Source organism: Mauremys reevesii, linkage group 1 (assembly GCF_016161935.1).
Source record: "Mauremys reevesii isolate NIE-2019 linkage group 1, ASM1616193v1, whole genome shotgun sequence".
In the NCBI taxonomy this organism is placed as follows: domain Eukaryota; kingdom Metazoa; phylum Chordata; order Testudines; family Geoemydidae; genus Mauremys; species Mauremys reevesii.
This window is the reverse complement of record NC_052623.1, coordinates 64,793,693-64,811,066: the sequence shown is the minus strand read 5'-3', so window position 1 is coordinate 64,811,066 and position 17,374 is coordinate 64,793,693. Positions and strand designations below refer to the sequence as shown.

The following is a 17,374-nucleotide window of genomic DNA, read 5'->3' as shown; positions in this document are numbered from 1 at the left end:
ACTCAGTTTATAGAAGGAATATTCATTAGATAAGTAATTTTCTTTCGAAGTTTATAAAATTCTGTAACATGTCATGCCTTCCTAGGTACACTGGATGTAAACATTTATAACAGCCATAAAGAATAAGCAGAATGAGTTTATAAAGAACGTCATGCCACATGAACATGATCACCTTTTAATACATTTACTAAACTAGTGAATGAAGTACATCTAAGATCTGAATTCTGGTACATCATTTGATAGCATCTTGAAATTTTAGTTGGAAAAATGAATTGAAATTGATTTGGTTATGAGTGCTGCCATGTGGATGGAAAGCTAGCTGGAAGACTGAAGAAAGTAGTGATGACTAATAAAGGGACCTAGAGAGGTAGAAATATCGTCAGCAAATAATAAAATGAATCTGAACCTGTTAAAGTGCAAGCTACTGTAGCTGGGGGAAATATGAAACCCAGGTGTTCAAGGGGAGAGAAATCTGGCATGCAGTAACATAGAGGCCCAAGTTTGATAATAGTGAATTAGGTATGAGCTGGTTCTGTGAAATGGTAGGGGGGAAAAATGCTTAGGCTATATGTACAGAGACCATATGTTATGGAGAGCAGTGAACATATAGTCCCTTTTCATTCAGTACCAGTCAGACCACTCCTACAATATACTCCATTCAGGTCTGGGCACTTCAAGAAAATTGTAGACAAACTGAAGGCCTTTCAGAGAAGAGCAAAAGAATCATGAAGACTGGCGAGAGTGACTTACAAGGACAGGCTGAAATAATAGCGATGTCCAACTGTTTCATTTAAGAAAAACAGTTCAGAGAGGAAAAAAATTCTTAGCTCCATTTCTTTGATTAACTTGTAGTTTTGGTTAGGATCTGTGGCAGAGCCCCGTTCTCGTCAACCTGTCTCACTGACGGACACAGGTGGAGGCTTGTTCAACACCAACCCTTGTCGCTCAGGCCACTTCACTGTTAACCCCCTGGAATGATCACTGTGATAAGAATTGGAGAGAGTTCATACCACACAAGGCTCTTCATCCACAATCTTTTACTTTCATTCATATTCATACCCTTCCCTTTTAGTAACCAACGGGGGTGTTTTGTTGCACTATACACATGCTGCTTATTCATCCCACAATGAATTTGTGGGCAGAAATGCTGGGCAAGGCATGCTTAGTGGGTCACGCGACAGGCACTGTTTAACGTAGGCTCCCACCAAACTTAAGGTTACCCTATTGTCCTTTCTTTTACTTACAAGAACCACCTTCTCATTCTATCAAACTAGTGCACATGTATTGGTCTATCCATAGGAATATACAATCCACTGCATATTTTCAAATGTGCTGTTTAGTGCCATAGATGCTCTACACTGGAATACAGCTAAACACTTAGGACATGCTTGAAAATGAGTTTTATTGTTTTCACCGTGAACTGCTCACATAACCTTACTTGACTAGAGGGAAATCTAACATTGCAACACCCAGAGTGTCTACTGGGCAAGAGTCTTTCTACGTCTCCATTTCAGCAGTTTACACAACTGTGCTAGAACAAGAGGCAATGCCTGAATTTTGTTTAATGGTGTGCGCTGCAGGTCTCGTAATACTTTCTTCATTTTGGCCAGGAGGCTGTTGATCTGAATGCGTTTGGAGTGCAGGAGTAGCCCCAGTTGGTTTTCTGCTGGTTTAAGTAAGTGGAGTGTGGCTGTGTCTTTCAACTGCAAAAAAGCCAATGTTAAGAGAACTTAATCTTCCGAGCCAACCGAAAAGGCCGCATGATTAATACTTATAGTCCCATTGCAGAATATCAGAAAATGCTGCACTATCAGTCTATGCAAAGTGTTTACAGTGAGCTTTTATTTAAACCATATTAAATCTTCACCTGTAAACGGAAAAACCTAAAATAGTTAAATATACCTTGAAGCTGTGTCTCTAGTAGCCCAAGTGAGATAGGGGTTATTTGCCACAGAAAGTAAATTAAACTTTTCACACCTGTTTACTGTGAAATCCTCCTGGTGCATCCTTTGTTCACTGAAAATAATTCCACAATGCATCGTTCTGAGACACCCTTGTTTTCTAAGCATGCCACAAGAAACCCATTTTGATTTTATTTGATGTCACATTCTGGAGTAATTTCTACAAAGCCAAGCAAACCCTCATTAAAAGTCTAAGGAAGCACCAACAGTGTCCCTGGGTCCTTCAAACAGGAACCGAGTAAAGTTGAGTGAACATAGGTGGAACTAATCCTTCCATCTCCAATTTGTCTTTCTCCCACAAGCTAAATTTTTAAAAAGATGTATGGGGAGGTTGTGTAGTGGAACTTGCAGCTGTGCAGTAATCAATACAGCAGCTGAAGAAAAGTCTTGGGACTTGTGGTCTCCAGCTTACTGTTTATGGGCGTGAACTTGGATCTTCCCGCTTCAAAGCCGCAGGAGCCCCGCCACTTTCCATAGCTACTAGCAATATAGGAACAATGGTAAAGAGCTGAGTAGTTCTGTTTTCATACAGCAGAGGGCACTGATATACACACGTATGCCTGCAAGTTCACTACCCTATAACTAAACCAAGTTCAGCAGGAGAGCTAGCTGGGCAGGAACCAGAATTTCCATTTCATAGGATTAGTTCTGAATTGGAGCAAAAGCCATTTAAGTTTCCTGCAAAACAGGATTTCTGGGAGGGGGGGGGGGGAACACGACAATTAGTTTCAGGGTAATTGAAACATTTTGTTTAGAGAAAATCAAAACTTTTGTTTCAATTGACTTATTTTCTATAATACATTTCAAAATGAAAAGTAATTTTGAAACAAAAAAATCAAAACATTCTGTTCGGAAAGTGTTAAAATAAAATGTTTTAACCTTATCGAAATGCTTTTTATTTCCTGTCTGAATTGAAATTTCATGAGAATCAGCCCCGTAGGAAGTTTCAATTTTGCCAAAACAGCATTTTCTGACAGAAAAATGCTCCAATATACAATTTTCAGCTTGCTCTGTTCAGTAGCAATTGCAGATGTGGAATAAACTTTCTAAATCATCAGTAAGGATTTTTAACAAAGGACACTAACAGAACTCCAGAAAATGTCACATCTCAGTCGAGCCATTTCTATGAAGAAGTTAATGCCCTGTCCATTGGGACAATTTAGTCCTATTAATTGGTGAATAGGAAATGGATTTGTAGTGCTGATGCTTAATCCTGAGAACTTACCTTTAGCCTAGCCCCCATGTTGAAATAGATGCAGTTTTGTTGTTTAATAAATGATAAGTAAATTTGCTCCTGAGCCACAATTTTAATCCTGATATAAATGTTTAGTTTCATGCAGATGGGCTGGAAAGGAGGTGCATGAACATGATGGCTGAAGTCATGCCAACTCCAGTGCTTCTGTCTTCTTCCTTTCTTATCAAAGTAGGAGCCAGTGAGGCGATCCAGATTCAGCCTAGAGAAAGAGTCTGAGTTAAGAAGACAAAAGCGCACACTGCCTGGGGAATATATATAATGAAGAACGTCTCTCTTTGGCCTCTTAGGACTCATTCTCCTCTCACTGGTGTAATTGTTGCCATCAGCGTAATTTCTCCTGATGTTCTGCAGTATGAATGCGATCAGAATCATGTCCAGCATGTTTTGTTTGTGAACTCAACCAAACACAAAAGCTTCATTTACACCCTATCAAGTGATGGATGCGCTTGTAAGCAGAGCTGAGTAGGAAATGGTTTTCTCATCCCAGGAACATTTTTGAGCTTTTTGAAAAAATGTTCCCAGTGCCAATCAGGATGAAAAGCCACACTCAAAAGTTCTTGGGAACTGACCATCAAAAAAAGAATAAATCAAATCTGGTCAGATCAATCGTGAAGTTTGGTTTCAATTTTGACTTTTTTTATTAAAATTGTTAGTATAATTAGCTTAAATTTCTAAAGGAAAGGTTGGTTCAGATTGAAAAGAAAATGGACATTTGTTTGGAAATGTCAAAATGGGATGTTTAGACAATTTCAAAACAAATTTTCAAAAATTTTTTTGAACCCTGAAATTTGTTGAAAATGACCTATTCCCTCAAACAGTTTTGGTATGTTCCTGACCAGCCCTACTTATCCCAGTTTCCATAATGAAGGGAAAGTGGGGAAGGTGGAGGGGGCTCTAGGAAACAGATTTTCAAGGGCTCTATCCCACAGTTGCAGCCAGAGTTTCAAAAGACCCTAGCTCCTGTGATAATACTTATGGCCAGGGTTTAAAAAAAGTTCAGTGCTCAACCTGCGGGGCTCTTCATCTGCTACCTGAATGGCAGTCAAGTTCTTGAAAATCGGCCCCAGATTGTGGCTGATGAGCTTTTTTTGACCCCATTGCGTCTGAGCCAACTTAACTGACGTCCACTTGATTCACTTAGACCATACTGGCTTCATCCTAGGCAAAGAGCTATTCTACAGCCATCAGACACTTCATGGGTGTGGCCTGTCAAATTAAGGGGAAGCCGGTGTGTGTCGTGCATCTCCCACTGCTGAGCAAGTATTTGATACTAAAACCGTACAAGTGTTTCCCACCTCTGATCTATATTCCTGAGCTAAGGGAGCTCTCACCATTGGTATGTATCCCTTTGGTACTTTTCTTTTACAAAGTGGCACGGAGCTGGGCTGCAGTCTTTGCCCCCCACTATACACACTCACCATTGAACTCCTGGCCGTCGGTATCCAAAATGCAACAGAGATAACTGGAATACGTCTAAAAGCAGTTGGAGCAGGGTAGGTGCATGTGTGCTGCTCCCAATGGGTGCTTATGGCTAGCTGTGGAAGAAGAATGTCCCCACGTAGTCTCTCGGAAGCATTTCTGGCTATAAGATTAACCACTTCCAAGCAGGCGGCCATCTCTCACCTGCTGTTCTCCAACATCCGTTTTCTGAGTATAATTTTCAATGGCCTCAAAAGGGGATTATTTAACTGAACGTTATTTAACTGACATTGCCAAAGCTGAGTGGCAATGTCACACACTTACTCCACAAAAAAACTATTAAAGTAGCATCACAACTGCCCACTCCAGCTGCCTGTAGGAAAAGAAACTAGACTAGGCCTTGACAGGGTCTTTCTACTGTGTTTTGATCGTAAGCGTAAGGCACTCATGGGGATGAGCACATGGTACATACAGTTACATGAAAAACTACCTATCTGAGTGGAACTTAATTCCTTTGTTACCTTGTGGGCTGACACACCCCCAGAAAATGATTTTCATGATGCTTTTTCTTTCCTAATTCCCACTAGCGGAGCAAAATGGCCCTCCCCCTGCAGCTTTTCCTGAGAGTTTAAGTATAGCCACTTTGACAGTGAATGGTTAGGCACTAATTCTATGTGTTGTGTTGCTACATTATACGTCCTGGTGGGTGATGGTCACCTCAGAGCAGAGGGCCAGCCGCACGAGGTTGATGCACCACATAAGCCCTATTTTAAGGGTGTCCGAGGTCGCAATAAACCTAATCGACGTGACTTTGCATCTTACTGGACTCTGTGGTTATTGGGGGTTCTCGTCGGGTCTGCTGTGTCAGCTATCTGCGCAGAGCTGGGGCAGCACACAGAGGGAACACACACACGCAGCCGAGTGATATCAACAAGGAGAAAGCAGAGCACCACACCGGTACCACTCTGACACAGCAGACCCGACGAGAACCCCCCAATAACCACAGAGTCCAGTAAGATGCAAAGTCATGTTGACTAGGTTTATTGCGACCTCGGACACAATGGCAGTTCCCCGTAGATTACTTAGTCTACCGGGCATACTACGAGAAAGTGCCTCTTGGCAATGGACTCAGCTCAGTCAGTGACGGGACTTTCCACTGCCCCCTCGGCTGGACGAAGACACCGCCCCAGGGATGCATTCTTATACACAGGTACAAACAAGTTACACATCACACCTGACGTATTGAGGTGCAACCTTTCTACGTAGCACGGTACAACCCCTCTACGTATTAAGGTGCCGCCTCTCACCTTGTACATGTTGGTTCGATCAAAACAACTCTATCCATCATATTACCCTTTTGCCCCTGTCATTGGGATGGGCCAGCCTGTTCTTTATCTGTGTGGAATGTGCAAGTATGTGAATGTTCTGATATCTAGTGTTCAGTACCTTTTAGGTACGTATCTTCTTGCAGCATCAGCTCTTTCCTTGCTTCTGTGAGCAGGGCCTGCCTCTGGCTCACAGCTTAACTTTGCTTTATGTTAGCAAAGTCTTGACCATTACTTTAGTTCAGGCCTCAGGCCTCATACCGGGCCTCTGATACCAAGGTTTATATCTTAGGGCCTCCTCTTACTACATGCTGCTGGGTTCTCCTCGCTTTAATGTAACTCACCTCACTTGCTCAATGTTGATGCTGTGGCTCAAACTCTGCCATCGTTTCCACTGGCAATGCCTACCCCCTTCCAGCTATAGGGTTGCCTCTGTGTAAATGACAACAGTTGATGGCCTCATATTTTCATTACTATTTTGCCCATATGTTAAAAGGATCTGTTCCCAAGCTAGTGAAATCAGTGGGAACACTGCCATTGACCTGAGTGGTTGTAGAATCAAGTCATGTAAGTTAGCACCTACATCTTTGTATCTCTCTATGATCATTTCTTTTTAATTGCCAAACAAATCAGAATGTATTTGTACCTTATACATGTGCAGCATTTCAATTAAAACTTAATACATGTTCTCTGTATTTTTGTATGTGTATGAGAGAGCTGACTTGCTGGATAAAGAGAGCTGAATGAAATAGAAAATCAGCACAAATTCACAAGATACAACGTGGGCAGAGAGACAATCGGGGAGATCGCTCTGGGAGCTGATAAATGACCCCCCAATGAGGAGTTTGGATAGTTTTTATAGTTTAGTTTATATGTCAGTCTGAATTTTTGTCTAGTTTAAATATAAAGAAATTGGTTCTTACCTCACTGCTACACAAAACTGACCAGAACAGCAATGGCCAGTGAATGGCTCAGCAGCCACATTACATTGTGTGTCAAATATTAAAAGAAATGCAAAAACAATAATACACCCCAGCTAAGTTGCTCTGGAGCACAAATTGAAGACATGTTTGAACTGGTCTATGTTAAAATTAGATGGCACGAAAGTGAGTTAGTTTTATTTTGAAACCAAGGTTGTTTTTTTTAAAATATGTACCATAATAGTAGTTTATTCTATATAGCCCTTAATTTATCTACAGTGAAGCAAAGGTATCCCCTCTCACAACCTTACAGCTATAAATCAAGGACCAGGTTCTTGGCTAGTGTAAATCAGCTACACCATTTACATCAGCTCAGGATCTTGGCCCTAATGTTCCCCCCAAAAAACTTCTACCAATCCCAAAAGAAACCTGGAGTGATTATGTGTTAACTCAAAGAACTGAAGAAAGGCAGAGGCAGATCAACTAAGTGCACTGTAAGTTGTGATTATGGAAGGAGAAGCACATGGTTAAGCAATCTTAAATTTTAAGATTACTCAGCAACAATGCATTTCCATAAACTCGTTCTCATGGTGAAAATAGGATTGTGACTATGATGCTTGCTTCCCTCTGGGACTTGCTATTTTCTGCTGCACTATAATATTTCTCTTTCGGATCCATGATTATTGCTGTGGCCCAATTGCCATCGGAATACGAACAAGTGTAGGTGGCGTGATCTGACTCCAGTTGGTGAAAACATTAAAAATGAGGGAACATGGTCTATAATCACCAGGGGTGGCTCCAGACCCCAGCACGCCAAGCGCGTGCTTGGGGCGGCATGCCGCGGGGGGCGCTCTGCCGGTCGCTGGGAGGGCGGCAGGACGCTCCGGTGGACTTTCCGCAGGCGGCCCTGCAGAGGTTCCGCTGATCCTGCGGCTCCGGTGGACCTCCCACAGGCGTGCCTGTGGAGGGTCCGGTGGAGCCGCCGGCACACCTGCGGGAGGTCCACTGGAGCTGCGGGACCAGCGACCGGCAGAGCGCCCCCACCACGGCATGCCGCCCTGCTTGGGGCAGCGAAATGTCTAGAGCCACCCCTGATAATCACAACTCTAGACCAAGAGAGAGAAGAAATGAAATAAGGGAAACAAACAGCTGAAATACTTCTGAAAACAAGAGGAGCCACCATTGTGTTCTTAAAACGAATGCACAGGCATTTCCAGACCAGAGAGACAAAGGAGTAATGGCAAGACAGTAGGAGAGAGAGGTGGAAAACAGAGGATCAAGTCTAAGGGGTCAGTGGTATTTTACTGCTGCTAGGAATTGCTGTGTTAGAGTGTTGTAAAAATCATACTGCTTCATGATGGATGAAAGAGCAATGTGTCTGGAGGCAAATACTGGGAGTGTAGTGGCCTTTATGGCGTGTTATTACAAAAGCTATTTGCAATGATTTGTAATATCCAGTAAGACATTTAATGTATCCAGTAATTAGTTTCAACACAGGGAGGACTTGTAAAATTTAAATCAGCACACACTTGCTTCCCAGTGTAAGAGATTAAAAACTGATATTTATGTGCTGCATTGCTGTCTTTCATTCCCTGGCTTTTTAAGGTAAACTTTCTGGGGGCGGGGAGTTGGAAATTAGGATGTTATGACTTAAAAAGCCGGGATTCCTGTTGCAAACAATCTATCTATAGATATTAGGGTTTAGTCTATGGAAGAAATTGGTCACCTGAGTAATTCTTTATGGCCTGGAGCATCCACTGGATATGAGAAACAAACCAAATGCAAGGTTGCCATGAAGCCAAATGATACCGGCCCTTGCAACTGCCATTCCGATGCACAGACTAATGTACAGAGTCTGGGCAAAACAGACTGGGAGGTAAATGCCAGGAATGTTGGCATAACTGGGTTTAAGCCAACTGATAACAAGGGGGTAGCAATAGCCTGAGATGTGTAACTGGGGTAATCAAACTCTGCTGAACACTCAGAATTACTGGCAACTGGCCCAAAGACCTTGGTCTACAATTAATGTATATAAAATGGAGCAGACAGCAGCTACTGCCCTCTTTAAAGAAGAGGTGTGACACTCTCGCTACAAATCCCAGCATGTCTTGGCTGAATGCCCTGGCCTCAGCTCACAATGGAGTACCATACCTCTGGATTAAGTCTGAGGGGAGTGGGCTGCCTTTGGTCCACTGTCGCTATCTCTTAAGTAGAGTATGCTGATCGGTTTTGGCTCAGAGTTACCTTGTGCTCCCCTGTTTGTTTGTTGTATGAATTGTTGGCTCCTGTCGTATGCACACATTGCAAGCTCCTCAGGACAGGGGCCACCTTTTGTCCTGTGTTTGTACAGCACCTAGCACACGGCCCTAGTCAATGATTGAGGCTCGTAGGTGCTGCTGCAATAATCAATCAAGGCTGGACTGGTCAAAAGAGCACCCCTAGGTTTTAGAAAGTAACCACACTCACCCTCCATATTCTTAGCTATTGTATACACCGGGAGCAGTCCAAAGGACAGCAGGGCTTCTGTCACTCTGCGACTCCCTCTTCACCCCCAGAGCTGGGCTCCCTCAAGTCCCAGTGGCACATCGCTTCTCCTCTATGACCAGCTAGGAAGTGGCTCAGCTCCTTCCCTAGGAGAGTTGGCACTACTGCAGCTGGTGGAAGTGTGCCAAATCTCCAGCCGCTCCTGCCTGCTTAGCTATCCTCACCGCTGAGACTTCCCTACCCCAAAAGCCAAGGTGGTGTCCCCCGTCACTGATCATTAGACCCGGGCTTCCTGGCTGCAATCATTAGTACTGGCTGGAAGACTGTCTAACAGTACTTGTGCTCACCAGATGAGCCCATTCCTATGGTAGCATGTGGCATAACCACGGTTTGTGAAGAATGCTCGAATCCCTGAGTATGTGTGATCCTCTAGGATGATGTATATAAACTGTACTTCCTTGACATACACGATCAGGATGGCAATGTTACCTGATGGATAACTGGGAGATAGTTAAGGAAAACTCTCTCCCCCAAAACAAACACACACTCCCCCACAGCTCCTGCAATAAGGCACATTTTGGTGGAATACCACCCCCGGTAGACGCAAAGGCTCAGTTTCTTGGTTGGTTTTAATCAGCGTAGCACCACTGCAGTTACTGAAGCTAAGCTGCTTTACACCAGCTGCGGATTTGGCTCACAATGTTGAGACATAGTTTATCTGTTAGTACAGGAGGAAACTCCTAGCCAGAAAAATCCTCAGTTAGATCATTCTGAAATTTGGACCACTATTTAAAGGAATACATCTTTGCGGGATACAAAACCTGACCTGTCCCATCTGGAAAAAGAAGGAAGAATTTCTGCCCATCAGGATAATATCTTCTTACAGGGTCACGAGCATGACAATTCTGTAGAAATAAAATTATTTGGTGAAGAGAGAAAGTGTGGGGTGAGGGGAGGAGTTCCAGGCCTAATACCCATCAGGAATGTTTTGCGATTGTGTATGCAGCACATGCACCCCAACTAAAAATCCGTAACAATGTGACAGAGAGGCTTAGATTCCAAATACGATATTCACGAACAATTTTGCCTCCAATATTTGCTCATCTCCAACTGGGACCAAAAGATTTGGCCCAATAATATAAATCTATAGATGCTGTATCGCCCATTTTACCCTTGAAGTTTGTTTTGTTTGTTTTTAATTAAAAGTCTGCTAACTGACACAGGAGACAACACCCTCCATAGTTTATATTTTACACATCTTATGTACAAAGCTCAGCTCTTTAATTTATATTGGTAGCCTTTCCCCGATAATATTTTGCCAAGAGGCTTTCTTTCCATCAGACACATAAGTTAATTTACCCTGCAATGTACTGACAGATGATTGCAGAGCAAATATAAACATGTCTTTACTTAGGGGTTGGCTCCAAGCACTGCATGAGGTTGAGCTCCATGCTTCCTTGTAGGAATGAACAGCAGAGCCACTGGCTTCTCCTAGAAGAATGCTGAACAGTTTGCTTGCGGGGGGAGGGGGGAGCAACTTTACAGTCTAGCATTTTAGCATTATTAAAGCAACAGCTAATTCAGAAATGCAGAAAGAGGCCTTCCCCGCCATCTCTCTCTCCAGGAGATTAAAGGTCCACCTCAGTAGCTTCCAGGCTTATGCATTTCTCCTGTGTGAAGTGACTGATTCTGGCCATAACAAGCGCCCTAATTTATAACCCGAGGATGTATATTTTGGCTCTGCAAACTAGCTAAAAATGATCTCCTGGTTGTGAGGGGGTAGCCAGGGAGAAATAAATGTTGCTCTCGCTTCCATTTTTCAAAGACTTTTTATGAAGCGCAAAAGCAGGCGGTTCTAGATAGGAGGCTTTGTCATGCACATAGCTCACAGGGGAAAGTAGGGTAATGGATTTCTAGATCTACAATAAAAAAAATCCCACCACTTGTGATGTAAATCAAGGTCATTTTCATGTAAATGTTTGGGCACTGTAACATTTTCTGCTTTGGCAAGCAGGAGGGATTTCAACATAACAGCCCAGCCCTTGTTCACAATGCAGGTTTGGTGCTGAACGCCTTCTACTCCCATTGTGTTCCACGGGAGCTGGGGGTGATTGGCACCACCCAGGAGAGCCTCAGGCCCGTGGAGTAGTAACATAGTCTTTGGGTATTGCCACTTCTTCATGTATGCGCAATGTGCCTCAGGTGGCATGTGACCAAGATTCATCTCTGAATTTGGTTCGCTGGTTGTATCATTAGCTTCCCCAGCTCTGGCCGGGTACTGATGGGGAGTGTGGCGTACTGGAGACAATAGGATTGAAACTCCTCATGTAATAAGGGGCTACTCAACAGGAGCAAGGCCCTAGATTATTGGCTGTAGTTCCGTGACATGGATCTGAAGAAACCCTTTCAGGGAGTGAATGAAAGAGCAGAGGTGTGGAGTCAGGAGGGCAAAGCCAACATATCATATTGCTACCCTCCTGTATATAACCTGGTTTCCAGTTCAGTGTAAATCATTGGTCTTTGCTAATACCTACGTCTACACAGTATACATCTGTTATAAAAGCAACTGAACACTTCCAGCAAATCATATCCCAGTCCAGAGGCACATCCTGGTGTAAATGAACTGGCTCCCTGCATAACCTTCAGCTGTGCCGGCTTATGAAGCACCACACTCAATTCAGCTTCAAATTCACCTCTGTCCAGAGTCTGTGACTCGCTGTAGACCAGGAGCAAAAGAGCCAACAGATAGTGGAGTATATCAGCCCTCCAACCCTCTCTTGGTGGCTTGATGCTCATGAGAATTTGAGTGTGTGGTAAAGACCATGACACCCTCAGAGAGTGGTGATGGAAAGAGATGGGGTAGCGAGATGGGGCAGATACTCAAGGGCATGGGAGACCCTAGGGAAAGGCAAGAGATTGCATGGCTAAGGTGGAGGAGGAGGAGACCCAAGGACTAGGGGGAAGAGGACCTTAGATATGATGTCAGGAAAGAGGTGGCTGAGATAGATGGGGTTCCACCAGAGGGGAAGATCACTGCAGTGAGCAAATCCGCCAATAAGCGCAGGACCCACCAAGGTAGAGGAGGAACTTTGTCACAACTGATAACTCTGCTGTTATCTTGCTGTTTATATTACTGACACCAGCAATGTGAAACAGTGGGGAAACACTCTACAAGAAACCAGAGAGATGCTGAAGGATGGATCCTGCATATCTCTGGCTCCTTCCTCTGCTGTTTGGCTGTGGTGGTTTTGTGTTAGGTCCATGTCACATATTTGGCCCTTGCCAGATGAAGAGGTCTGTTACCTGTCTCTCTTGGTAAAATGGATGGGCCTCTGACCATGGATGGACAAAATAAAAAGTTCTTTGTATCTCTGAAAAATTAGCTACTTTGCATGTAAAATTGTTGTCCCCCCCGCACACACATCTATTTTAAGAATTCAGAAGGGAAATTAAGAGTATGAGAGCACTGGTCTGAAACAAGCATGCTGCCTAAGAGCAGCTACTGTGCCTGCTTTGATCCACCTCCCACCCTTCTCTGCCAGTGCTTCTCAGTACTAATACGCAACATCCATACTATTCCCTGTCTGGCTCTCTAGTGAGAGACAACACTACTGGAGTCAAATTATAACTAGCTTCTTGGGTAGAACTGGAGACAAGAATCAGACACTAGTTCCATGCTCACTGATGAGCGATGCTGGGATTTGAATTTGGCTCTCTAAAGCTTTCGAGCTGGACAGAGCTCTTCTTCAGGTCTAGGTGAAGAAGAGCTCTGCATAGACCTGAAGAAGAGCTCGGTGTAGCTTGAAAGCTTGTCTCTCTCACCAACAGAAATTGGCCAATAGAAGATATTACCTCACTCACCTTGTCTCAGGGGCAAGTTACATAATTTTGCCGTGACTCAGTTCCCCTTCTGTAAAATGGGGATAATAATAATTCCTTTCTCTCAATTGTTGTCTGTCTATTTTGACTGTAAGGTCTTTCGGAGCAGGGACTCTCTCTTAATGGGTTTGTACAGTATCTAGCACAATGGAGGCCTGATTTCTGTTGGGACCGCTCGAGGCTAGAACAGCACAAATAAATTAATAATAATAAACCATGTCTGTGGGCAGTTCATAGAATAGACTGCATCCTCCTGAATTTCTCTTGTGGGGTTGTACTTTCCCCAACTCTGTATGCTAGTTACAGGATCCACAGATGCTTGCAGTGTACTCACCTTACTGGCCCCGCTCTGGGACAAGCCCCTGAGTAGACACGTAAAGTGGAATACACAGTGGTGAGAGGGCTGGACAGTTGTGCCAACTCCCAGAGAGCGGTGTTCTCTTTAAAGCAGAGGCTCAGCATATTCTTCCCACCGTTCGAGTGAAGGGTTTCGTGTCACCATCCCACTTTTCTAAGTCCCATTGAGATTTACTGTCACACGTGTTGCTGCCCTTATAACAGCGCTTTCAAGAGAGGTTGCTGAATAGACCAAATCTCGTGAGCATTCAGACAACTTACCTATGTGGAGTGATAGGTACTAGCATCAAAAGACAATACATCCATCAGGTTATCATCACACACCTTTAAGTGCTCTGCTCTGAACTCTGTGTCCAGGTCTTCAAGAGTCTGAGGCAGCGCTGGACCAACAACTGGGACCTCTTCTTGGGGTTGCGAGAATTTAAATGAAATTTTGGTCACTGAAACAATTTTAAAATGAAGGTGTTCAGGGAATTCAGTGCAGCTCTGCCTCTCAAAGCTCAGAGTTAGCCTAATCTCATCGATATCATGGAGCTTCTGTTTAAGGGTAACCCAACTGCAAGGAAACTTTAGTTTAAACATCATGGAAAACCTGACAATGTGCTCTATAGGTTTGGCTACATTGCATCTGGGAGTGAGCCTCCCAGACCAGGGCCACAGACTTGCGCTAGTGGAGCTTGTGCTAGTGCGCTAAAAATAGCTGTGTGGACTTTGCACCTCAGGCTTCCAAGCGTGGGGGGAGGGCGGGCACTGAGAGACTGAGCGCCAGCCTGGGCTGCAGTGTCTGTACAGCAAAGTTTAGCACGCCAGGGTGAGCCCTACTAACACAAATCTGTCTATGAACGCACTCCCAGGTGCAGTGTAGACATACCCCATGAGCCTGTGGGAGAGTTTCCCAAGGGGAGTGAGGAAAGCCCCATTGCTTAGGGTAGTTAAACTAAATGGGCAATATGCTATCAAATGTCATGTAGGGAACAATCCTGCACTGACCAGAAGATGGATTACATGTGACCTAATAGATCTCTTCCATCCCTGTCCGATATGATTCTATATCAAACACAATGACTAAAACAGTACCACGGTAACCGTACTTACAGGCACCAAACTTGATATGCCGCTCATACAGTTCCCTGTATTTATCAAAACCTCTCTCTTTCAACCTAAGGACAACAAACAATATATTTTAAAATCACACACTTGTTGTTGGCTAACGACAACCGAAACAATTTCAGAAAAACATGTGACATTAGGTCATGATGTTCTACCTGCACATTTACATATATAAATAATTACTCCACCTGAACACCCCAAGTCATGTCAACATTATTGTTGTCTGCCCAGCAGGGCCTTCTCTGAGAGGCAACACTGAGTTGGGGTCCAGCAGGGCTATGGGACTCCTCTGCCCCCTCCAGGAGCCACTGTCTCTGGGTCCAAAAGAAGAGGTTTTATTGCTTGTCCATGTACATGACCACATACGAAACTGAGGAGAACATGGAATTCTACATGCAATGCTCCATCAGTTACACTCTAGTGTATTTGTCAAGAAACATAGTGAAGAGAGAGTCCTGACTCCTGCAAAGGGTTCTGGATAATGGGAGAGGGTAAAGGAGTCACCTGAGGTTTTTCTCCCAGATGGTAGGAGAACCTGACCACGCCCAGTTATTTACACTGGATGGCTCCAGCACAGACCCCCAGGGGGTGCCTTACTACTTGCAAGTATAAGGGGACTGTTGCCTCCGTACTAACATTCAGTGGGGGTGTTTTGGTTGGCTAGCTCCCAGCACTAGAAGATTGGGGAGAGGCCAATGCTCCAGGTCAGCCTCAGCCTCTGAGCCTGATTGATAGGGCAGGCAGGCTAATCAGGGAGTCAGGAGGCCGGGGGGTGGGGGTGAGTCCTGTCCTGTGTGTGAGATGGAATTGCCTGGGTCAGACAGAGTGGGGCCGAGCTAAGGAGAAAGCAGGGGCCCAAGCTGAGCTGGGGAGCAGAGCCGTGCTGGATCCAGGGGGGCCAGAGACACAGCCCAGGCAGAGCAGATCCTGTGCTGGGAGCAGAGCTGCAGCCACAGAGCCAGGTGTGGTGAGCAACTGGGGCCAGCCAAGGGGGGACCTTGGGCAAAGGGCCCAGTGCAAAAAGACACTCCCAGCCAAGAGTCCTTGCAGGCCAGACTGGGAGGGGGATCTTAACCCGACAGGGGGCTGATGCTGGGAAGAAGGGTCCCACCACCCAAAGCCCGGAGGTGTGTGGCTACCACCACTGCAAGTGTCCAACATCCCTGCAGCACTGCCAGGGCCTGAGAAGGAGACCTGGGACCTACAAGGAACTGACTGTGAAGTGCCCTGATGTCTAGAGACACTGTTTGTAATGTTCCCTGCCAAAGAGTGGAGTGATGTGTTTTCCTTTAACCTTTCTTATTTTTCCTTATTCTTTTTTTTTAATTAATTGTTAATTAAACAACTTGTATTTGCTTTACATTGTATGAAATAATCAGTAGGTCAGGAAGGTGCCCAGTGCAGAGAGAGTACCCCGGAGTGGGGACACCCTAGCCCCTGTCCTAGGTGACCACAGCAGGGTTGGGGGTCGAGCCTCCCAGAAATCCTGGGCCCAGCCTTGTTGGGGTTACAAGGATTCTGCCAGACAGGAGAGTGGAAGGGGAGGCCTCTGGGTAAAGGGAGTGGGAGCGAGGACTCAGATAGCCCATTTCACCGGGGTAATGCAGAAGCCAGGAAAGTTCCCCACAATAGCAGGACCATTCCCCGGCTTACACAAGGAGGCCCTGCCTTTTGATGGGGGATCAGAAGGAAAGTTAAATGCCCCAATGCACTCGGGAGTATCCCCTTTCTAGCGCCTCTCACCGGGTTGCGGGGTGGGGAGAGAAGTCCACAATGCAGCCAACAATACAGCACCTGCAGAGTGCGTTTTGAGAAATCTCTCTGGCTGGGCTGCTGAGTCGGGCTTACTCTGTCTGGCTTACCCTGATTGTTCACTGCACCCTGTAGGGTCGGGGTGAAGATCTCCTAGATGGGGGTTCTCTTTGTGGTTTCAGGAGTCCCCAGAGCAGTCTCCTGCATAGGGCACTCCTGTTCCTCCCCATCCTGAGCTGACTGCAGTTTCCTCCTTTTTAAATGCCTTCTCCCCTATCATACATGATTGACAAGGCCGGAGGGGCAGGGCTAGCCCTGTCGCTCGGGCCTCTCTGGCACCTTCCTCATCAGCATGGGTCCTATGCACCCCCTCACAGAGACACTTACTGTTGCTCAAGTTTCTTTCTGGTTTCACTCTCTAGCACTGCTTGCGAAAGGTGAGGATGAGGAGCAATGTCAATCTCGTCATCAGATGTGCTTTCCATCAGCTCCTTGATCACACACTCAAACACCTCCTTGTACGTCCTGCAGCACAAAAACTACAAAATACACCAGACGTGGGAACACAGTGGGACCAGCCAACAGGGAACTGGCAGAAAGTGTAACCTTTTCCACACATGGCTTCACATTCCTCCCAACAGGCAAGCAGTCTGAGATTAGGCAAGATCATCTCATGAGTGATGCAGGATTTTCCCACTTCATATGGCTTTATTAATGCCAGCAAACCAGGTTCTCTGCTTAGCTCCATTGCACCAGCTGAGGATCTGGCCCGTTGACTCACCACTGCTCCAGTTCTGAGAACCCAACACTTCTGTATCGCAAGCTACAGCTCTTCCTCTTGACTGAAGCCAGACTGTCTCCCTCCAGCTTTGCTTCTCTGACCATCCACTCCTTCAGTGATCTCTTACCATT

At 45.1% G+C, this 17,374-nt stretch overlaps 1 protein-coding gene across 5 annotated transcripts in view; it reads right to left on the bottom strand.

Annotated features, from left to right (window-relative positions):
- Window positions 1–1,398: 1,398 nt before the first annotated feature.
- ERICH6B (glutamate rich 6B) overlaps window positions 1,399–17,374 on the bottom strand; it is a 50,639-nt gene continuing 34,663 nt past the window's right edge. For all 5 annotated transcript variants that reach the window (XM_039497120.1, XM_039497123.1, XM_039497124.1 and 2 more), the window contains exons 10-16: window positions 16,850–17,001; window positions 14,696–14,760; window positions 13,925–14,040; window positions 10,181–10,269; window positions 9,712–9,864; window positions 3,187–3,415; window positions 1,399–1,703 (exon numbers count right to left, since the gene is read on the bottom strand). In XM_039497120.1, coding sequence (XP_039353054.1) covers window positions 1,479–1,703; window positions 3,187–3,415; window positions 9,712–9,864; window positions 10,181–10,269; window positions 13,925–14,040; window positions 14,696–14,760; window positions 16,850–17,001 — 1,029 coding nt within the window. In that variant the 3' untranslated portion in view covers window positions 1,399–1,478. The remainder of the gene's footprint in view (window positions 1,704–3,186; window positions 3,416–9,711; window positions 9,865–10,180; window positions 10,270–13,924; window positions 14,041–14,695; window positions 14,761–16,849; window positions 17,002–17,374) is intronic.